Genomic DNA, 24,817 nt, shown 5'->3' on the forward strand with positions numbered 1-24,817 from the left:
AGGGGCCCCAACTTTTACAACTGCACGTGCAGATCTTTGCCGACATATCTCATGTGACGGTGTTAGATCGCTCTACCAACTGACTGTTTGTTAATGTGAAGTGTGTTTCTTGTCCTTCTGAAGAAGACGGGTTTAAATCCGTTGAAATAATGTTTAAGGTTAATTGAATAGCATCATTTATTGCAACTGGGCGGCTGTCTTATTCACCTGCTGTCACTTGTCTGTCTGGAAAGTGAACTGCTTTATTTGGTGAGGCGGTTAAATTTTCTTTGCAGTTTGTTTAGCGAGATACAAATTAGACATGCCTAAAGCCTGTTTAGCGTTCAACTGCACAGCACGAAGTGGCAGGAGCCAACGTAGAGATGGGCAGTAAATATGAAACGGTACAGAAGTGTTTCGAACAACCAGCTACATTTGCTCAAATCGTTTCAAAGAGAACTAAACGTACGACACAAATGATCTGAGGCGCCTTTTGTTGAAGTCAATGCCAATTTGTCTTTTATTTTTCACAACATTTCCAAAAAACGAAAAAAGATGAAATCGCACAAACAGGGTCATGAAAGCCAACTTTCGACAATTTGGCCCTTCAAAGTCTGTGTGTGCTGTACACCGCCCATCCCTTAGTGCAACGGGTCCAGGAAAACTGTCATTTGCTCACTCTTGGTGGAGCCACTGTGATGTTTCTGTGGGTTCCTGGTCATGTTGGTCTGCCGGGAAACGAGGCTGCTGACGCTGCCATAAAGGCTGGCGACTCGTTCCTATATCCTCTCCGATGATCTCTGTGTTGCCGTCTGTCAAGAGGTGGTGTCTGTCCGTTTCGCATCGCCAATGGTCCTCCCTTTACGGGAATAAGCGACGGCTTATTGAGTCTCTCCCAGCGCCTTGGACGACCTCCTTTCGGCCCTCCCGCCGGGAAGAGGTCATTTAAACTAGGCTGCGTATTGAGCACTGCCTTTTTAGTCATCGTCATTTGCTAAGTGGTGCTACCCCACCACTTTGTACACATTGCTCCCAAGTTTTAACTGTCCGCCACTTCTGACGGAATGCATAGTTTCTTAACCGTTCACGTTCCTGCTTGGGTTTGCCTTCTGAGTTATCGGCTGTTTTAGCAAATGACGCACGGGCTGACGGCCGCGTTTTACTTTTTATCCGCCAAAGCAATATGGTGAAAGCCATTTAATTTTCAGTCTTGGACCTCCGTTTCTGTATGGTGTCTTTTTTAGCTCTTTCTCCACGTCCCTGTTTCTCGCTGTCTTCTCTTCTGTCAATTGGGACTGACGTATAGTTGTTTTCTGACTCCTCTCTGTCTCCGTGGTTCAAATGGTTCAAATGGCTCTGAGCACTATGGGACTCAACTGCTGTGGTCATCAGTCCCCTAGAACTTAGAACTACTTAAACCTAACCAACCTAAGGACATCACACACATCCATGCCCGAGACAGGATTCGAACCTGCGACTGTAGCAGTCGCATGGTTCCGGACTGCGCGCCTAGAACCGCGAGACCACCGCGGCCGGCTCTGTCTCCGTGTTCTATAGTTTTGACTTGGGCGCGTATGACCCCAGTTGTTTTTGCACCCTAAAGCAAAACAAACAAACAATATTCTTAATGAGTCATAATAAGTTTGTAATTTAATAGTTTACGGATTTTCATAAAAACAAAAATACCGTGTCTATTAGCTAACCAGAACGTATTTCGAAGTTTCCTCCATTACATTCAGGTGGAACCTGTTCATTTTGCTTCGATTTACGTTCATTTTGCGGGCAACAAGAAGTTATCGTGGGTGAACGAAAATTTTGAGCCGTCTTGCAACTTTACCTACATCGAAATGTTTATCTATTTCGACTAAACTTTCCTTGTTGCTGTCAGTGTACAGAGAAATCACCACTGTTTACTGTTTTTTTGAGAAAAAATAGAGCTAGCATGAGATATTTGAAGATAGTCAAAGTTAATTTCAAAGGGGGTGGAGGGGGGTCGGTGCCACAGAAGACGACGGCTTTGACTACACATAAAATGACGGACGGGTATTCAACTTATATCATACATGGCGGACGTATACCCACTCTATGAAATTTAAACTTGTTGGTGAAGTAGTTATTGTGAGAACTGCGATTTCTCAGTCACCTTGATTGGTAACAAATGGTTCAAATTGCTCTGAGCACTATGGGACTTAACTGCTGTGGTCATCAGTCCCCTAGAACTCAGAACTACTTAAACCTAACTAACCTAAGGACATCACCCACATCCATGCCCGAGGCAGGATTCGAACCTGCGACCGTAGCGGTCGCACGTTTCCAGACTGTAGCGCCTAGAACCGCTCGGCCACTCCGGCCGGCGATTGGTAACAGATACGTGATTTCTTCCCATCCCTACTGCTCTCCATGTCGAGTGAACAGCGATGAAACATCGGCTGACGATCATCCAAACTGTGCACCAGATTGCTGCTACGTGCTTCGGCCTGCCATTTAATTGAGCCCATGAATCGGACTCGCCGCTGAGACGTTGCATTGGGTCGTTACTGATTTTGCTCGGTTGGCGTGAAGGGAGCACCTATAGAATAAATAGCTTTTGTATCTCGTAGCGCCTTTGGGACTTGTTGGGAGCGCCCACGAGACTAAAATTCAGTGGTGTATATCGCAAATTCAGTAATAAGTATTTTGAATTCGTCTCACGCTTTAACAGGTCTTCTTCAAAACCAAATCGTGCGGGTTAGTTCCGTGGAATCAAGTTAAGTTCAGTTGTGTGTGTTTTCTTTTAATTGTATAATACTGTTATAAAATCTGCGATAGTTATTTTGTATTTTGGGTTCCCCTTGTGATTAAACAGGGTATCTCTACACTGAGTTTATTATTCTTGAGAGGTGGCCATTGTCTTCGGGCAATGGCAACTCTCACTTATGTTTCTAATAATGTAACAATATTTGATGCAACTGATCGTCGTGTTCTTCTGAGAACACGAGTTTGATAGTAATAATATCATTTTTTGATCGTATCATTTAATTTACAAAGTACAGACTGACTGCCGTTGTCTGCAAACCAACACCAAGTTATAAAAGATTGACCAGAGGAATCGAACTGTTTTTATTGATTGAATAAGTTAAGATTGCCCATTGTTTCGTATATTTCCGTGTCATATTGAGTCCACAGCAGGAGGGAGAAAGAAATGAATGTATGTAAATAATTGCAGGAAGAATATTGGGGAGAGAATAAGGATCGAACGACACTTAGCGATTGTGGGTGTACGATAGGGAACAACTAGTCGATAGGCAGCGATTATGGAAGCTCTGAAACTTCAGTCTTTGGCTGTAGCGAGGTGTAGGAAGGTTGGATAGTCTGCAAAACTTACGTTTCAGTCTTTGGGAGGCAAAGCGCGGGGTCTATCCCACTGTGTATAATAGAGGTTTGACCGGCAAATTCTGAGCTGATGATTCGTTTGGAGCCGCCCCCACCATGAGCGGTCAGGCGAGCAGAACAGTAGCGTGGGTCCGAGTCGGGAACTCGTGCTGAAGACTTGGACGAGAGAGAACGCTTTCTGATATGGGTCGAGCCATGCTCGATTTGAGTGTGGGAAATGTGCTGTATTTATGATTAATGGTTTCACATTCGCTGAACAACCCTCATTTTGCAGCTGGACGTAAAGTAATATTAATATTTTGGGGGAATGAAATTTATTTAGGTAGGTAATGTTCAATAGTAGGTGATGTAGAAATGTTGCTTTGCTTTGTGGTAGTAATTCGCAATTTTGGGGTTTTATTACAATTTCGCGGTGAATAATTTAATCTAATATGTTTGAGCAAGCAGGTTTATTAGGAAAAATGAAATATTTAAGTGCGTGAGGCAATTTACTTAGATTTACACCTGGTACTCACCACGTGGGGATAATCAAGAATCTTATAACTAGTGGAGGCACGAGTGCTAGGGACCTATAGCATGTAAGTAGGAAGTGTGCTATTACATGAAATATGCATGTGGAATCAAGTACTGTTATACTTTTCCAGTTTTCTTACATATTGAAATCTTGAAATATTTAGTAACGTGGATTCCTTGTTAAGGACACGTGGTATCTCGTGTGAAACCGTGAGTAGAATTTTAGCAAACCAAGTGAAGATAATGCTTGCTTATTCATGTTTATTGGAATGTAGAGTCAGGTGGGGAGATTTTCTGAATAATTAAAATTGCAAAGCGGGGAAAGAGATTAGTAAACTGATAACGTAGGCATGAACTTTGGCTGCAACAAAGTAAGTAGTTGCACTCTTTCTATAAGAGCAGACAAACTTTCACTATTTTGTTTTATTATCTGTCGAAAAAAGAAATTTAATTTAATGATTTTACCATGTGTTTGAATGTCATCATTGGGCCAAGCAGAATTGACATAGCTTTCAGGTTAGGGCTTTTTTGCAAACGTTCCGCAAATAAATCCGTTGCGCGTAGTGTTAAACTGAAGTAGTAGAGGGAATCTTTCATTCTGAGGGTTGTCTCTTTCACTCATTAATTGCATTTCGAAGCCTTTATATTAGTATACTAGCATAAAGCATGTCATGTAATATCTTAAAGGAATTCTTCTTGGACTTGGGTTTATTGTGAGTGGTAATCCTGAATATGATCTGGGGCAAACGCGTTGAGCTTGGGTTGCAGACGTTGTTTTACTACGATAAAGATGTTACATGTGAGTTGTGTACAGCTCTCAGTCCAGCACCACCACTATCATCTACCGACACCACAGTTCTGTCTCCCAGAAAGACTCTTAACAGAGCTCTGAAGTATATTTCCTTAGGTTTGCTACGTAAGTATTACGGTAATTAACGGATAACAAAAGATAGTAAATTACAGCTTTCACGCCATAAATGTTCCTCAGTGGTAATTTCTTGTCTCACTTTTCCACAGACGTACACTGAGGTGACAAAAGTCATGGGATACCTCCTAATATCGTGTCGGACATCCTTCTGTCCGGTGTAGTACGGCAGTTCGTCGTGTAATGAACGCAACTAATCGTTGAAAGTTCCCTGCAGAAATAGTGAGCCACGTTGCCTCTGTAGCTGTCCATATTTACGAAAGCCTTACCGGTCTAGGATTCCGTGCACGAACTGATCCCTCGATTACGTCCCAAAAATGTTTGATGGCAGTCACGTCGGGTGACTTGTGTGGACAAAACATTCGCTCGAATTCTACAGAACAATCTGTGGCCCGGAGACATGGCGCTCTATCATTGACAAAAACTCCATCGTTGTTTGGGAATATGAAGTCCAACAAGCCGAATATAGCCATTTCCAGTCACTGATAGATTCAGTTGGACCAGAGGACCCAGTCCATTCCATGAAAACACAGCCCACACCACTGTAGAGCCACCACCAGCTTGCACAGTGCCTTGTTGAAAGCTTGGATCCACGGCTTCGTGGGGTCTGCGCCACACCCGAACCCTGCCATCTGCTCGTACCAATTGAAATCGGGACTCGTCTGACCAGGACACGGTTTCGCAGTCGTCTGGGGTCCAACCAGTACGGCCACAAGCCCAGGAGAGGCGCTGCAACCCATGTCGTGCTGCCAGCAACAGCCCTCCCGTCGGTCTTCTGCTACCAGAACCCATTAACACTAAATATCGCCGGTCTGTCCTAACGGATACGTTCGTCGTAGGTCCCACATTGATTTCTGCGATTATTTCACGCAGTGTTGCTTGTCTGTTAGCACTGACAATTCTACGCAAATGCAGCTGCTCTCGGCCGTTAAGTGAAGGCCGTCGGCCACTGCGTTGTCCGTGGTGAGAGGTAATGCCTGAAATTTGGTATTCTCGGCACACTCTTGACACTGTGGATGTCAGAATAATGAATTCTCCAACGATTTCATGAACTTCCCTTTTATACCTTGTTTACACGTCTGTATATGTGTGTATCGCTATCCCCTGATCTCAGTACATGTCGACAAACGTTCTAATTTTAACAAGAACAGAAGTGGCAAAACATTTATAGATAGTTGCATATCTTAGGAAAGATACACCGTCATGTGGTGGTTTTTGCGAATCATCAACATGGACAAATGCAATTAATGTGGATGATATGATACTCTATGGTATTCTGCGGTTTGAAATCACTCTGTTATTTAGCAGTTGCATCAATTTGATTTTGTAAATGATACTGACAGTATTATACACATGTATAATGCATTATTAATACTACAACTTCTCCCGGATAATTATTTTGTTCAAATTGCACAAGAATTCCACATGACGTAGTGTAATAATGTTGACTGTAAGTTGTGTTCATATCACTAAAATTACAGATCGTACATCAGAGCTTTTATAATTTTTGTATTCGATGTATTCAATTATTCTTAGCAAATTGATCATGAAAAGGAACCACAGAATACCACCCGCACACAACACTGACATATACTACCAGAAATATTTTTCTCCGTGATTCGTGCGTAGTTTAATTTTGGCCTCATACATCAGCAATGAAATCTTGTTCAACAATAAACACCATCAGCACTGTTCTTAGAAAATGCAGTCTGATTCGATTTAATTTTTTCTTTTATAAATAGAGTTCAGTACCACCGGTGCACATTTATTTCTTACACATCGGAATATTGTTCGCAGGTTCAAGTAATTTAAACTTGCTGCTGTGATAAAAGTTAAGATGGCGACCAACAAAAGATTTCATTCTTAATTAAGATTTTCCTATGATCAATAAATAATTAATCATTTAAATTGATGCCACCAATAAAAAATTATTAAATTGTTTTGCAAATTAGTTTAACACAAACCCATGCTATTTTCAACTACAAGTACAGACGAAGTTGCTATATAATCGCAACTAACAATGGCTGCGCTTCTTGCAGCTATGATAAAACAATTAATACAAAATTATAATTAAAAGAGAAAGTGATTTTTCAATAATTAATCATAAATAGTTTTAAAGCATTTGGCTCTATTTGTTTTTTACCAGCAAATGAACATAAAAGTACAATAATTTTACATTAAATGTTTTTCATTCAACAGACCTCAAATCGATTAGCGTCTTGTGTCGGCGACGTACGTCAGAAGAAAACGACAAAAGGGTACAAAACAAAAGAAAAGAATGACATAGATTAACAAAGAATGTGAGACAAATATTGTCTCTGTTTTACATAATTATCATCTTTTAAAGAAATAATTACATATTATTGATTTACGTAATTTTCCACACATCCATATTCCACTCGTAATATATATATATATATATATATATATATATATATATATATATCGTGGATGTTATAGTCATATAGCACTTAGAGCACTGGATCTTTATTTTCCAGTTATTTTCATTTTTGCTATCACAAAAAAAGAGGAACGTAAATCAGGTTTCAACGATCCCCCTTCGACGACGAGTTCTTTGGAAGGAAGACATGTTAGGATGTATCGCAGTGTCTATAGTGCGATTATTAAAGAAGCTCAATATCTCAATGGACAGGTTTACGTAAGGAAATCCACTGTTTCCAAAATAATAGTCCCAACATTGGCGCCAGTAGATTTAGGGAAATCATTGAAAACCCAAATCTAGACTGTCGGACAGTGGTTCCAGCCGCAGTCCTCCAGAATCAACGTCCATTTCCTTTACTTGTCAGCCACTGTAGTAGCTGTCCTCGGAGAAATAACTCCAAGTCTCTCTTAGGACTGTTGTGACTCATGGAGCTGAGGTTTATCTATATAAACGATTTTGGAGACAATCTGACCAGCCGTCTTAGGTTGTTTGCAGATTACGCTGTCGTTTGTCGACTAATAAAATCATCAGAAGATAAAAACAAACTGCAAAACGATTTAGAAAAGATATCTGAATGGTGCGAAAATTGGCAGTTGACACTAAATAACGAAAAGTGTGAGGTCATCCACATGAGTGCTAAAAGGATTTCGTTAAACTTCAGTTACACGATAAACAGTCTAATGTAAAAGCCGTAAATTCAACTAAATGCCTAGGTATTACAATTACAAACAACTTCAATTGGAAGGAACACATAGAAAATGTTGTGGGGCAGGCTAACCAAAGACTGCGTTCTATTGGCAGGACACTTAGAAAACGTAACAGACCTACTAAGGAGACTGCCTACACTACGCTTTCTAACATTCTGCGTGGTGTCTGTTGTTCTATGTCGTGTCTCCCTACCACTTTCGCGCAACGACGCTCTGAGCGTGTTTTTTAGGGAATTGACTAGTTTGAACCTGGGACCTGTTGCTGGTAAGGAGACGCCAGACCACACATGACATGTAGAATTCTGAAGAGTTCAGTGAGACTAGCGATGATATAACCAAATACTTAATGATTTCAGTGTCAGCTGCACTGCACGCCCTGTGAAAGAATCTTAATACTAACTAAATTTAGTGGAAGGGGTTCAAGGCTCTCCTATTTTTAGTTATCTGGTAAAATAACGTCGAAAAAGCAGTTAAGTTTACCATTGGAAATTTTATTCTACTCACAAACCATTGTTTATAAATTGCACTATTGATAAAAGGAAATTTTTTAATACAGGATGATAAAAACCAACTGCATTCAACAAAAATGTGAACGAATATTCCCTGAATGGGTTTCCAAGTTCTACAATGGATAAAAGGATGACCTACGCCATATCACATCTATAATCTAGGTTTAAATTAAGTTTCACAAAAGAGAAAACTATCAAAATGGTCTACAGTGACCCTCAATTATCTTTAATTACTTATCTAACTTGACATAAATTACAGTGGCTGATGTGGCTTCTCTATAATTATATAACAGAAAAATCATCGGTTTCAGATTTTAACTTACGTAGCAAATGTGAATACCATGAGCTTTAATTGACGATCGACCCTAGTATTACGCAAAACGCGGGTGTAACAGATGAGACTTCTGTAGTTGTGAGTGAAGCTTTATGCGCTGTTATGCGGCATCGTGTGCGTTCATGACCTTGTCGTTGGTTAGGCAGCGTCAGTGGGCGTCGGTCGGCACAGCTCCACGCACCTCGCCGACTCGGAAGCAACTCTCTCCTAACTTCTCCTTACTACAATTTTACCGAAGTTGGTTTAAAAAAAACTATTTGGCTGTGTTTTCATCTGACCAATCAGGGTCTCAATGTCAACCTTAAGCTCAGCCTAAAAAAATTCTGTCTATCCAATCAGAAACGTTATACTTTTCGTGGTGGGGCAATGTTTTTAACGTTTGCAATGTAACAGAGACGCGAAAAAGTCTCACGCTAAAACTTGTAGCTGGTGTGGCCCTTTTAATGCTATCGTAAGATCTATACTGTTCTTCTGGAGGGCTCTAGCTTTTAACATGGGCTGGGGGTGGTCCTGGTGGTTAGCTCGCGACGTGGGTGTCCGCCCCTTATCGTAGGGCCTTCTAGCTTAACACGGTTCTGCTCTCGGCTTCTGTTCTCGTTTCTCCCCTCGGAACTGCGTCTGTCTCACGGTGGGAAGGTATGACATGCATTTAGGCATTCTTGAGTTTGTCTGTGGTATTCCATTTGCTCACTTGCTACTCGTATTACTTTGGTTAATTTAATGTCACGATTTATTCGGAGCTATGTGACATACTACTGGATTTGCTTATCATGTCAGGGTTTTCATGGAAGGTGTTGGATTTGCCCGACACCTTACAGCTTGTCCGTCCTCTTTTAGAATACTGCTGCGCGGTGTGGGATCCCTACCAGGTAGTACTGACGGAGTACATCGAAATGTGGAAGAAAGTGTCACAGAAATGATACAGGATTTTGGCTGGAAATCATTAAAAGAAGGGCACTTCTCGTTGCGACGGAATCTTCTCACGAAATTCCGATCGCCAACCTTCTCCTCTGAATGCGGAAATACAGGGTGATTCAAAAAGAATACCACAACTTTAGGAATTTAAAACTCTGCAACGACAAAAGGCAGAGCTAAGCACTATCTGTCGGCGAATTAAGGGAGCTATAAAGTTTCATTTAGTTGTACATTTGTTCGCTTGAGGCGCTGTTGACTAGGCGTCAGCGTCAGTTGATGCTAAGATGGCGACCGCTCAACAGAAAGTTTTTTGTGTTATTGAGTACGGCAGAAGTGAATCGACGACAGTTGTTCAGCGTGCATTTCGAACGAAGTATGGTGTTAAACCTCCTGATAGGTGGTGTATTAAACGTTTGTATAAACAGTTTACAGAGAATGGGTGTTTGTGCAAAGGGAAAAGTTCTGGACGGCCGAGAACGAGTGATGAAAATGTAGCACGCATCTAGCAAGCATTTGTTCGGAGCCCAGGAAAATCGACTCGCAGAGCTAGCAGAGAGCTGCAAATTCCACAATCAACTGTATGGAGAGTCCTACGAAAAAGGTTAGTTATGAAACCTTATCGTCTGAAATTGGTTCAAGCACTGTCTGCGGCTGATAAGACTAAAAGAATCGATTTCTGTGTTTTTATCCTTGCTCAAATGGAAACAGATGAATCTTTCGTTTCAAAGATTGTGTTTAGTGATGAAGCAACTTTCCACACTAACGGGAAAGTCAACCGTCACAATGTCTGTATATGGGGCACTGAGAATCCGCGGGAAACAACTCAGTATGAACGTGACTCGCCTAAGGTGAACGTTTTCTGTGCCAATTCAGGCAATAAAGTTTTTGGTCCCTTTTTCTTCGAAGGTGCTACTGTAACTGGACTACAGTATCTGGAGATGTTAGAGAATTGGCTGTTCCCTCAGCTCGAACAAGAAGCACAACAATTCATATTTCAGCAGGATGGATCGCCACCACATTGGCACTCACCTGTCCGTAACTACCTGAACGTCAACTACCCGAGGCGATGGATCGGCCGCCAGGCAGCCAGTGACAGAGCACTTCATCACTGGCCTCCAAGAAGCCCTGATCTTACCCCCTGCGATTTTTTCTTATGGGGGTATGTTAAGGATATGGTGTTTCGGCCACCTCTCCCAGCCACCATTGATGATTTGAAACGAGAAATAACAGCAGCCATCCAAACTGTTACGCCTGATATGCTACAGAGAGTGTGGAACGAGTTGGAGTATCGGGTTGATATTGCTCGAGTGTCTGGAGGGGGCCATATTGAACATCTCTGAACTTGTTTTTGAGTGAAAAAAACCTTTTTAAATACTCTTGGTAATGATGTATAACAGAAGGTTATATTATGTTTCTTTCATTAAATACACATTTTTAAAGTTGTGGTATTCTTTTTGAATCACCCTTTATTTTGTCGACACCAACCTACATAGGGAGGAACGATCACCACGATATAATAAGGGAAATCAGAGCTCGTACAGAAAGATATAGGTGTTCATTCTTTCCACGCACTATACGAGATTGGAATAATAGAGAATTGTGAAGGAGGTTCGATGAAGATGTAGATGCAGATGCAAATGTAGGTCGCGTTGAGTGCAGGAGGCTGCGCTAGGAGTGTGGGTACGTGGTGTGTTTTGTGTGCGGAAGCGCTAGTGGCATAGCTGTGTTCGTGATAACATTTTTTTTGTTACAGGATGAGTTTACAGGTGTTACAAAGAGTCTCAGTGCGTCAGACAGTGACCGGGCGTTAGCGCGAACTCCAAAGAAGAGCTGACGCACCCCGTGTGTTGTAGCAGTAGCGTGGAAACGGGTAGGCGTCGGCCGTACGTTCAGTATTGCAGAAGTTACTCTAACACGTAATAGAGCTTTGCTACCTCCAGAATAAAATCACCAGAAGCTGACACGCTACTTAGAGCGTCTTCCAACATCCGAAATGCTAGCTCCTTTGCGACAAATCGATTGTGTGTGGTGCAGAATTCTTGGCAATCAAAGAACACATCGTAAATGACTACTTACAGCTTCAAATTTCAGACTAACACTGATGCTACTCTGTCAGCATTCAGACTAATCCCAATGTGGTTTGCTGCTAGAAAATTGAAAACATCTAGATTGTATCTCCTCTGATGATAACTCAAGCATTGCCCCGCCACGCATATCAGCTGCTGAAACCTTGGTCCAGTCATAGGAGCAATAGTAGGAGTATGAGACAGGTCATAATCGGTCGTCATTTTCTTACTATAAACACCCTCATGCTGTACAGATAGTCCCAGTCATCCCAGGAATACTGCACTTCAGCACCGATATATTGTGCATTTTCTGATTGTATAACTACTTCAAAGACACTGTCAGGTGCAGGCCTACATTTACACGTTCAGAACGACTGCATTTACACAGTACGTGTCGGCGAGTAACAGTACACTTGTAGTTGACTGCTGTAACTGTGCTCCAGCATAGTGAAATTGCATCAGATCCAAAAAGTCAGCAAGACATTCTGTGGGCAGCCTTGTGGTTCAGGCGGGATTTGCTGCATTCTCTCTTTCAGCATCAGATGACGGTCTGTAACAAAAATAGCAAAAAAATAATAATTATAATGAAGCATACACACCTAACAATAATAATTAGAGTTGAAATGGCAAAGTACTAACTTCTGATTTTGCCAACTGATCGCTGCTACTGGCGGCAGTTGATGCTATACAGCATACGCAATCAACTTATTACAAAGCAGATGCTCAAAGAGTGGGGAGCTGAACTTACATGAAACTGACTGCTAAGTGCAGGGACGCTCTGGGCATGTCAAATTCCGAGTATTCAATATGAAAGGAGGCAGACTTACTTGCCATTACGATTTTCAATAAATTTTGGCCATAAATATGAATCAAGTTTCGAATTTGATAAATGTACTCAACTTCTGTAGTATCGCTATAGCTATATTCTTTGTAATTGTGTTTCTGAGGCCACAGATCTTGGTCAGGGAGGTAACTTCTTGTGAAGAGAGTAGCAAGTAGTGTTTGTTAGACAGTCTGGTTACGTATTCGGTTTGAGAAGAAGGAAAGCTGGCCTGTCGTGTATTGGAGGCAGCATTATTTAAGAAGCGTTTCGTAATAATATGTTTTGAGAAACACTGGAGATTTTTAGCAAGTATTAATGAAACAGTAATAAGAACTTTTATGGTAATTCAGTTTTATATTTGTAACTGTGTTGTTTCTTATTGTTAGAACATTGCGTATGGTTGCAGTATGCTGTAGGAATTTCGTAATTAAGCGCATGGCCTTGTCTTGCAGTTGAAACAAGTGTCAAGGAAGGCCGTTTTATGCAGAAGAGCTACTAAGAAAAGTTTTTGCTAACTTGTCTAGTTGTGAGAATTTTTAAAAAGGGCGTCTTGTTGTTAAGTGCATCGCACATCGCAAGTACGAGAATCAAATTTGATTTTGACGGTTTCATCATTATCTTAATAGTAACAGGTTGCAGAACAGACGAGCTTTCCGTTCACACAGGTAGGCCAATGAATTTATTAATCATCAAAGTTCTTGTTCACTGTAACAGGCAGTGATTATTGTAACGTATTAGTGAAAATGTTATATCTCTTCAGGGGCTTACTGCTAGTAGAAGATCTCAGTAAAGAGCTATCTTGTGAGTTTCAAGCAGTTTTATCAGAAGGAGAGATGCGTTAAACCTTATGTTCATTTAATGTGTTATTCTAATAATAGTTCTGATACAGTGGTTGTTTGCAAGACTAAAGATAAAGATTAGCTATATTCAGAGCCGACATTTCAATCTGAGTCATTTCTTTTGCGGTCAGATAGCACACACAAATTTCATTGAAAACGTGCTTTCTCGCAGGCGAATTGTATAATGTACCGGGTAACCTGGATTTCGCATCGTGTAGTGTGTGCTTCACGTATTTCCGTTCAAAATTAAATTTTAACACAGTTCTGTTGCCCTGTACTGAGACTCACGTATTGCAATATCAAAGTAAGTTTTATACATTTCTGAGATACCAACCAGACATTTACAAACAAGAGTTCAGAAGTTTTAACATTAAACTTTCACCTGTCGACCGTTTCTGCCAGGATGGTAGTATGCTAATTTTTTGCAGTCAGATAAAGTTTTGTTTTGCAGTCATATACATGTTAGAGTTTCAATTATAGACTTTGACTAAGCAATTACTTTGAAGATTTATGGCACAACAACTGATATGCCTAAACGGTGTATAGCGTTACAGCAACACCGTTTGTTTTGCTTATTTATTACCAGTGACCACTATAGACAATTTTTTCTGGAGAACAGATAAAGTTTGCTTGCACAGGAATAGAATTTTTGTGTATTTTGAATGCTGAACTGTGACAAGTATTTTAAAGAGTGTAGTGCAAGTGAGATTCTTCCATTTTATGCATTTGTAATGTTATACTGTGCCTAGAGTAAATGATTTTTTCTATTTATCTTTGGTGTTGCTTATGATGTGGTCCTAGTGTAAGGTATTCTTGTTTATTGAATCTTGAAGTGTTGTATGGTTAGACAAAGGTTTTTTCATGGTGTATGCTACTTTGTGTCCTTTACTGACGTATAGGTGTTTCTTTGCACAGTGATATTGCCAAAAGCTTGGATTTGCATTTATTGGGTGAATTCTGTCACTGGTAATCTAAATATTTTTCTGTTTTCATTAAAATTTATAGGAAGTAGTTTTTACTGTTTATCTGTACAGTGTTGATCTTCAGTGTTGCGACATTTCCTTTTGCTAGCTGTATTGCATTAAAACGTCAAAAGCTACCAGAGCTAGGTTAAATGCCATAGCTGCCGCTTATGAAACTTTTGGTAATTCTGTATACAGCTAAGGGACAAGTGAACAAGGATGTTCTCACAATATTGATTTAACTGGGACAGATAGGACAATGCCTGACGGGATTGATCAGCGTAATCCTTCAGTGCCAAGCATGGAACAAGAAACTGCAGTTGGGGATCTGCTAATAGTGAATTACTGACGGTACGCATTCCTGATGACTTAGTTAACAAACTTTTGAGTTACATACAGCTTAGTTACGACCATTTTGGGGCCCGAAAGTGTTTTTACAATTTACGTGTCACTTTTTATTTTCACAATATGAACAAAAGAATTCGTACAGTACTTTCAAAATGTAAACTATGTCAACCTCCTACTATATCCCACTCTGCTCCACTGTTTCCCATAATGCCTACTAAATTGAGACAACTCGTAGCTGTCGATTTCTTTGGACCCCTTCCCAGAACAAACAACCGTTACTGTTTTGTTTTTGTGTCAGTAGAACGTATGACGAGATTTGTGTCATTCACCCCACTGCGTCGAGTAAAAGCAAAATCTATATCTACACACTTGTTAAACACTTTTTGAAAGAAGTTGGCCACATAGACAATGCAATACTCGACAGTGGGCCACAGTTCCGATTCATTACGCCATAGGAAAATTAAATCTGTCTTTAACTCCTTGGAAGTTTCAGACCCTTGTGAGCGCAAAATGAAAGAGCTTGGGAAACTCCTCAGACTGTATTGTCGCTGCAAATACAACAGTTGGGATAGACATCTTCATTTGTTTCAGAATGTACTGAATGAGTTACCGATTGATTCTACATCTTTGCCATCTTTTCTGTTGTTAAAGAACAAGCAGCCACCTGACCTAGACAGAGAAATTGTCCACTACCCAAACAGAGACAACGACGTCATCAAAAGTGATTGATGTAGCCTTAGCTAACATTTAGAGGGCTACTGAAAACAGGAAGTAGTTGCAACGATGTGTAAATATCAAACAGTCATACATAGGCCAGTAGGTCTTGGAGAAATCTCACATGGGAAAATCTCTCAATCATAAGTTCTTTCTTCTCTGCAATGGACCATTTCGCATACGTCGCATTATTCATGAAAATGCTGTGGAAGTGGACAAATTGAGGACACATAAATCGCTAGGTGTTCATCATGTATCTAATGTCACAGTATTTAATGAGTAATATAGCTTGAGGATCCATCTCTCTTTTATGGGTAAATCAGCTGGTGACTGATGCCTCTTCGAGCTGGGTGTTACTATTCCTTCTTTTAATTCATGGTACACTCCATTTCTTCTACTACTCTGTGTAGGTAGTAAGTGTAAGCGACTCTCTCATACTATACTAATTAAGTTGGCCTTCCACTACAAGAATTTATTTTCCCAACTGTTGATAAATATAATTTGCTATGAACTTTTGGTAGTTTGTGAATAATGTTTCAGAAGACTACTGTATTGATGCCATTTTTGAGATGTTTGAAAATATCTGAATGGAGCTAACATTCCCCAGCTACTGACTACTGGTAATACAGGGATATGAATTGCTAATTCCAACTGAATATGTATATTGTGAGATACTGCAACCAGTGCAAAGAATGATAAAGTAAGGTTGAAGTATAACATTTGTTAAAAAAGAATACTCACACCAAAAGGTAAGAAATGGTGTGCTTATGATGCAGCTGTATTTGGGCAATGAAATAGTTCATATTATGCAATTCTGTAAATGGTAATTACGCTGAACAATAATAAAGGAATAATATGTATTTAATTATGATGTGTTTCTAGGGGAAGAGATGTTTCTAAGAATAAGTATTTCAGGAAACCACTGAGGAGCAGAACATGATGTTATTTCAATAGTGATGATGTATGTGGATGTTTTCATGAATTATAATTTCAAGCAGCCAATGAGGGTAAGATAAGATTTTTGTCTCAGTAATGATGTTGAATGTTGTTTAATATTAACTTTAAAGGTACACTGGGTAGCATTGGAAACAAAAACCAAAGTACATTTAACATGAACATTTTCTTTCAGAACTGTGCTCTGCATGTGTGTCTTTATGAGGAATTCATTCAACAGATAACACAGCTACTTTGTGAATGGCTCCTGAACTTACAATTTTCAGGAGCTTGCAGCTTGTTAAGGAAAATATAAGTAACATGTTACTGTTTTATCATGAGTAATGATAACGGTTTTGTGGTCATAATGATACCATTGAATCTGATAAATGCTAAGATAATGTTGCATCGCAGATTTTTGCTCCACCATGATAAGCGGTTGACTGGTGCATGACTGACAGTAACTGTACTGTAATAAGGTTCTTTTTATTCTAAGAATGTGTATACAATAACTAGCTAATTTGGTTGTCACCATACTTATTCTTAATGTTATTGTACATGAGACATGCCATAGTTAACATTCTGGCCAGATAGATAAATGTATGTTAAGCAAGACACTGGATCCAAATCTTTTCATTTCTGTGATGTACTTTAAGAATAGAGCTGAACACTTAATATTGACAATTGACATCAAAATGATGATCAATTATATGGTTGTTTAAGCAATGTGGTTAAAATAACATCAGAATTTTACTGACATGTCTTATATACAATTCATGTGATACCCAGGTTATAAGATAACACTGAACAACAAATTTGAAGTGAAGGTGTTTAAATTGCGTGATTTTCAGTTAATTATGTTTATTTCAGTACAAAATGATACAAACTCATCATATTCACAAATATTTAGCGCTAGTTTTTTTTAAAAAAGTAACCTACATTTTTGTCTAAATGTGCGGTTCTAGGCGCTGCAGTCTGGAACCGCGAGACCGCTACGGTTGCAGGTTCGAATCCTGCCTCAGGCATGGATGTGCGTGATGTCCTAAGGTTAGTTAGGTTTAAATAGTTCTAAGTTCTAGGGGACTGATGACCTCAGAAGTTAAGTCCCATAGTGCTCAGAGCCATTTGAACCATTTTTTTGTCTAAATAACTCACTATCTAAATAAGCATTCATGTTCCAAGATTCTGCATAACAAATTTTAAGTGAATAATAACTCGAATTATGTTATGTGTTATCCACTGATAAATGTTGATGAAATCGATCCCCATGTTCATTACTTACTGCACCACAATCTTTCAGAAAGAAGTCAAGATGATTATGTAAGAAATGCATTTTCAATGACATGTTACAACAAAGTTTTTCATAAGATGACAACATGTTATCTACAAAATCCTTATAATTTATTGCTCGTTTTTTTCCCTAAGAACTGTAAACAGACTGTCTTAAAACATTTCCATGCACGCTTCTCATCACCTTGTATGATTTCAGCAAAAGTACGGTCACCAAAAAGCTCTCGAATCTGTGGGCCTACAAAGATGCCCTCCTTTACTTTGGCATCAATTAAGTAAGAGAGTTTGTGCCTTACGTACTGAAATGCGTCACCATCTTTGTTCGTTCTCTTAACAAAGTTTTTCATGAGACTCAACTTGATGTGCAAGGGCGGGATCAGGATCTTTTTAGGGTCTACTAAAGGTTCACTTTTAATGTTCTTTATACCTGGTTGAAGAGATTTTCTGGTGGGCCATTCATGTTTACTGAAATGAGATTTACGAGTTTGGCTATCCCATTAACAGAGAAAGGAACAATATTTGGTATACCTTAACTGCATACGTAATAGCAGTGCAAACACTTTCAAGTCACCACAAATCTGTTATTGAGAGTCATTATACTTGATAGCTTCTAGTAAAATTTTCATGATTTGGTATAACTCTTTCATATGCACACTATGCCCAACTGGAATAGAAGGAATCTCATTAGCAATATGTATAAGCACTGCTTTTAAGCTCAGCTTTGACGAATCAGTAAAGAGTCTCCACTCATCAGAGTTGTAATTAATTCTGAGATCCTTCATTAGACCATTTATATCTATACAAGCCACAAGACTCTCTTGCAAGTTATAAAAAGGAGTGAACTGTTGTTCTCTTCTGCAGTAGAATGAAACATTTATATTGCTTTCCACGAATGCTAAAATCTCTGCCTTAGCTTTAGAGAGCTCCAAATCTGTAATGAGATAACTTAACTCATTCTGATACATTTGGCAAAAACTCTAGATCTTGTAATGTACATGGTTCAGGACATTCAGAATCCCTGTCAGAAGTAATCTCATACTCTGTCAGTGGTTCAGGTATTGGCAATCCTTCCCCATATAGAACTGGACTTATGGAATGTTAGGATTGATCACTGTCCGCTTCTTCTTCTTGGATATTCCCTTCTTGATAGGATGAACCATACAAAAGTAGCAGTCACTGAGATGTTTAGTTAGCTCACGCATTACATGCATTAATAAAGTTACTGAAGTTGAAGAGGAGGGAGACAAAAAGATCACTAAAATTTGTGTCAAAATGTTTATCTCCAAAACATTGCACACAAGTATGACTAGGTACAATAATATAATCCATTCTTACTAGTTACTATGACTTTGACAAACCATTATAATATTTGATTTTAAACTTAACATAAAAATCCATATATAATTGTCTCACCGTAATAAAACAGTGTAACATGAAAATTAGAGCTAATTTTGAATTGTCTTTGTGATATTCGCGATCTGCACATTAGAATTGATAGGAATTGGCTATTTTTCATTCTATTTACATTTTCATTGCTGCACAGTGTAATCATTGCTATTGTCTATATTAGATAAGCATTTTGAATAGGAGACATGTTCATACATTTATATGTTTTCATGTCAGTCCATTACGGTATTAAGATGGATGTAACTAATTATCTAATTCTTTTGTAAATTCGTTTCATGTATTCAGTGCACACTTTGTAGATAACCTTGGTTAACACACACACACACACACACACACACACACACACACACACAAAGCGTAATGGACAGAATATACTGGATGGCTTCATGCAGTTTTCTGTGACACTATGTTGAGTGTCACATCATATCTCAGCTTATGAAAGATGGACCATTGGGAATACTTTCGTTATATCAATCCTACAGTGATCACTGTAGCTCTTCAGATTTTGGGTTGTCAGTGGATGTTGTAACAAGACACTTCATTCTCCATGAGTCTGCCTGGATAATGTACTTATTTTGAGCCCTGTGGATTGTCAGTGGAGAACCTTACGTCAAACTGTATGCTCCCTGAGTCTGCCCTAGGACAGTGCTCATTCTACCATGTTGGTGCAACTGTGATAAGCGTGTGTGCAGCAAAACAGTTATGTGTGTGACATTTTGCTGTGGTATTTTCCTCCCAATGCATGACGTTGTCCTCATAGGTTTTCTGAAAAATTTTGAACAGACAATTGGACTCATTTTTGAACCATACTGTAAATCTGAGTATCTATCTTGCTTTATTTGAACTGACAAGAATATTCACTTGCCTTCATAATATTATCTTAAATATTAGGATAGACAGTCATGGCTGCTTCGGAAAGTTTCGTACCATGTAGCATGAGATGTGTGTACCTTTCTACTTTTGCTACTTTCTACTTTATCTGTATTGATGGGAATTCTTACTTGTCCTTTAGGTTTCTTCTGAACATTTGTTCAGGTAATTGTAATTACTTTGTAATGCTTTGTATCTTATTACAAAATTATATGTATTTATGCCAACGTATTTAACTCAACTAGATTACTGTTCCACCAAAGCAAAAATCTTGTTATGCTGTGCCTTCTGTACCATCACAAATACGTAAAGTGACTTACTACTGGCAGGTTTGCACACTTTTTTGTATGCATGCATGCACTGTTACATTTATTTCAACTTACGTACCATATTAATATCACTTTGTACCTGTTCGCTAACATATTGCACTCATTGTCATCCACCCCACATTTGGATCCATGCTTTCATGATTATTTCCTTTGGAGAATTTTTTGAGTCCTTCCTGCTGTTGTACCAGCAGAAACTACTCGCAAAATTCTTGTTTGATAGGGGAGGGGTGATGAAAGGAGGCTGTCTTATTTACTATTACAATTTTCGAGGAATTTTACCCATAAATGTAAATGAAATTGTGAATTTGATAAATGTACTCAACCTCTATGCTATCGACATAACGATATTCTTTGTAAGTCTGTTCTGAGCCCACAGATCTTGGTCAGAGAGAATACTTGTTTTTAAAGAGAGTAGCAAGTAGTGTGTGTTAATTAGGCTATGTACTTGGTTTGAAACTAATGGAAGCTGGTCAGCTGTGTATTGGAGGCAGCATTATTTGAGAGGGATATTGTAATAATATGTTTTGAGGAACATGAAAGATTTTATGCAAGTATTAATGAAACAATAAGAAGAACTCATGGTAATTCACTTTTCTTTTATATTTGTAACTGTGTAGTTTCTTATTGGTAGAGCATTGCGTGTGGTTGTAGTCTGCTGTAGGAATGATTTAATTAAGCACATGGCCTTGTCTTGTAATTGAAAAAGTGTCAAGGACGGCAGTTATATACATGAGAGTTATTGAGAAATATTTTTGTTGTCTGTTTGTGAGAAATTTGTGAAAGGATGTGTCGTTGTTATGGCTTAATAAAGCGTAGTTATACTTGGAGCCTTTGTTATCACTTTTCAGTCGTTGAGTTTATTTCTTCGTTTTTTATTCTTAACCTTTATGACTGTTTTGCATACTCGCATTGCATGTCGCGAGTTTGCACTGCAGAAGTATTTTTATGCAATGTGATAAGATACCACTTACATTGCACATAGCAAGCAAATGAAATTTGATTTTTGACAGTTTCATCATTATTTTAATAGTAACAGGTTGCAGAACAGACGAGGGTTCCGTTCACACAGTTAGGGCAACGAAATTAATTACCATCAAAGTTCTTGTCCGCTGTAAGGTACAGTAATTGCTGGAATGTATTTGTGAAAATATTGTATCAGTTCAGACGCTTTATACCAGCTGAAGATCTCAATAAAGTGCTATCTTGTGAGTTTTCAAGCAGTTTTATCAGAATGGCAGATAGGTTAAATCTGACATTCATTCGCTGTGTTCCCCCCCATGGGAAACAGACGATTTTTCTGTTATGCTCATTTCTGTCTTTTTGATTTGATGATCAGGCTGGCTCTGAGCACTATGGGTCCTAACAGCTATGGTCATCAGTCCCCTATAACTTAGAACTACTTAAACCTAACTAACCTAAGGACATCACACAACACCCAGTTATCACGAGACAGAGAGAATCCCTGACCCCGCTGGGAATCGAATCCGGGCGCGGGAAGCGAGAACGCTACCGCACGACCACGAGCTGCTGACTGATGATCAGGACACAATGAAAATGAATATTGACGCACAACTCAGGGCCAGTTTCGTTTTCTGCGCTATGAATTTCGAAATAAAAATGTGACGCAAAACCTTTGTTCTATATGTGTGTGTCAATGATCTGCCAGTGAACATGACAAATGACTCAAAAAATTTTCTCTTCGCAGAGGGCACAAGTGCTACTGTGGAGGCGTGGAATTTGATATAAATTATATAGCTAGCTTTCCGACGATATATCTCCTAAATGATGGGCCACTAAGGTGAACGACTTAAGAGGTGAGATATGTGGCAGCTGAAGGTGTTGTTGTTGTGGTCTTCAGTCCTGAGACTGGTTTGATGCAGCTCTCCATGCTACTCTATCCTGTGCAAGCTTCTTCATCTCCCAGTATCTACTGCAGCCTACATCCTTCTGAAACTGCTTAGTGTATTCATCTCTTGGTCTCCCTCTACGATTTTTACCCTCCACGCTGCCCTCCAATACTAAATTGGTGATCCCTTGATGCCTCAGAACATGTCCTACCAACCGATCCCTTCTTCTGGTCAAGTTGTGCCACAAACTTCTCTTCTGCCAATCCTATTCAATACTTCCTCATTAGTTATGTGATCTACCCATCTAATCTTCAGCATTCTTCTGTAGCACCACATTTCGAAAGCTTCTAGTCTCTTCTTGTCCCAACTATTTATCGTCCATGTTTCACTTCCATACATAGCTACACTCCATACAAATACTTTCAGAAATGACTTCCTGACACTTAAATCTATACTCGATGTTATCAAATTTTTCTTCTTCAGAAACGCTTTTCTTGGAACTGCCAGTCCACATTTTATATCCTCTCTACTTCGACCATCATCAGTTATTTTACTCCCCAAATAGCAAAACTCCTTTACTACTTTAAGTGTCTCATTTCCTAATCTAATTCCCTCAGCATCACTCGACTTAATTCGACTACATTCCATTATCCTCGTTTTGCTTTTGTTGATGTTCATCTTATATCCTCCTTTCATGACGGTATCCTTTCCGTTCAACTGCTCTTCCAAGTCCTTTGCTGTCTCTGACAGAATTACAATGTCATCGGCGAACCTCAAAGTTTTTGTTTCTTCTCCATGGATTTTAATACCTACTCCGAATTTTTCTTTTGTTTCCTTTACTGCTTGCTCAATATACAGATTGAATAACATAGGGGAGAGGCTACAACCCTGTCTTACTCCCTTCCCAACCACTGCTTCCCTTTCATGTCCCGCGACTCTTATAACTGCCATCTGGTTTCTGTACAAATTGTAAATAGCCTTTCGTTCCCTGTATTTTACCCCTGCCACCTTCAGAATTTGAAAGAGAGTATTCCAGTCAACATTGTCAAAAGCTTTCTCTAAGTCTACAAATGCTAGAAACGTAGGTTTGCCTTTCCTTAATCTTTCTTCTAAGATAAGTCGTAAGGTCAGTATCGCCTCACGTGTTCCAGTATTTCTACGGAATCCAAACTGATCTTCCCCGAGGTCGGCTTCTACTAGTTTTTCCATTCGTCTGTAAAGAATTCGTGTTAGTATTTTGCAGCTGTGGCTTATTAAACTGATTGTACGGTAATTTTCACATCTGTCAACAGCTGCTTTCTTTGGGATTGGAATTATTATATTCTTCTTGAAGTCTGACGGTATTTCGCCTGTTTCATATATCTTGCTCACCAGATGGTATTGTCAGGACTGGCTCTCCCAAGGCCGTCAGTAGTTCCAATGGAATGTTGTCTACTCCGGGGGCCTTGTTTCGACTCAGGTCTTTCAGTGCTCTGTCAAACTCTTCACGCAGTATCGTATCTCCCATTTCATCTTCATCTAATTCCTCTTCCATTTCCATAATATTGTCCTCGAGTACTTCGCCCTTGTATAGACCCTCTATATACTCCTTCCACCTTTCTGCTTTCCCTTCTCTGCTTAGAACTGGGTTTCCATCTGAGCTCTTGATGTTCATACAAGTGGTTCTCTTACCTCCAAAGGTCTCTTTAATTTTCCTGTAGGCAGTATCTATCTTACCCCTAGTGAGATAAGCCTCTACATCCTTACATTTGTCCTCTAGCCATCCCTGCTTAGCCATTTTGCTCTTCCTGTCGATCTCATTTTTGAGACGTTTGTATTCCTTTTTGCCTGCTTCATTTACTGCATTTTTATATTTCCTCCTTTCATCAATTAAATTCAATATTTCTTCTGTTACCCAAGGATTTCTACTAGCCCTCGTCTTTTTACCTACTTGATCCTCTGCTGCCTTCAGTACTTCATCCCTCAAAGCTACCCATTCTTCTTCTACTGTATTTCTTTCCCCCATTCCTGTCAATTGTTCCCTTATGCTCTCCCTGAAACTCTGTACAACCTCTGGTTCTTTCAGTTTATCCAGGTCCCATCTCCTTAAGTTCCCACCTTTTTGCAGTTTCTTCAGTTTTAATTTACAGGTCATAACCAATACACTCCTGGAAATTGAAATAAGAACACCGTGAATTCATTGTCCCAGGAAGGGGAAACTTTATTGACACATTCCTGGGGTCAGATACATCACATGATCACACTGACAGAACCACAGGCACATAGACACAGGCAACAGAGCATGCACAATGTCGGCACTAGTACAGTGTATATCCACCTTTCGCAGCAATGCAGGCTGCTATTTTCCCATGAAGACGATCGTAGAGATGCTGGATGTAGTCCTGTGGAACGGCTTGCCATGCCATTTCCACCTGGCGCCTCAGTTGGACCAGCGTTCGTGCTGGACGTGCAGACCGCGTGAGACGACGCTTCATCCAGTCCCAAACATGCTCAAAGGGGGACAGATCCGGAGATCGTGCTGGCCAGGGTAGTTGACTTACACCTTCTAGAGCACGTTGGGTGGCACGGGATACATGCGGACGTGCATTGTCCTGTTGGAACAGCAAGTTCCCTTGCCGGTCTAGGAATGGTAGAACGATGGGTTCGATGACGGTTTGGATGTACCGTGCACTATTCAGTGTCCCCTCGACCA

At 39.7% G+C, this 24,817-nt stretch overlaps 1 protein-coding gene across 1 annotated transcript in view; it reads left to right on the top strand.

The window, feature by feature from the left end:
- The first annotated feature begins 4,214 nt into the window (after nt 1-4,214).
- The window catches only part of LOC124593915 (Nance-Horan syndrome protein-like), a 179,324-nt gene continuing 158,721 nt past the window's right edge, over nt 4,215-24,817 (top strand). Inside the window, exon 1 of the mRNA XM_047132266.1 lies at nt 4,215-4,235. Within this exon, the coding sequence (XP_046988222.1) occupies nt 4,215-4,235 (21 nt within the window). The remainder of the gene's footprint in view (nt 4,236-24,817) is intronic.

Source organism: Schistocerca americana, chromosome 2, assembly GCF_021461395.2.
Source record: "Schistocerca americana isolate TAMUIC-IGC-003095 chromosome 2, iqSchAmer2.1, whole genome shotgun sequence".
Classification (NCBI taxonomy): domain Eukaryota; kingdom Metazoa; phylum Arthropoda; class Insecta; order Orthoptera; family Acrididae; genus Schistocerca; species Schistocerca americana.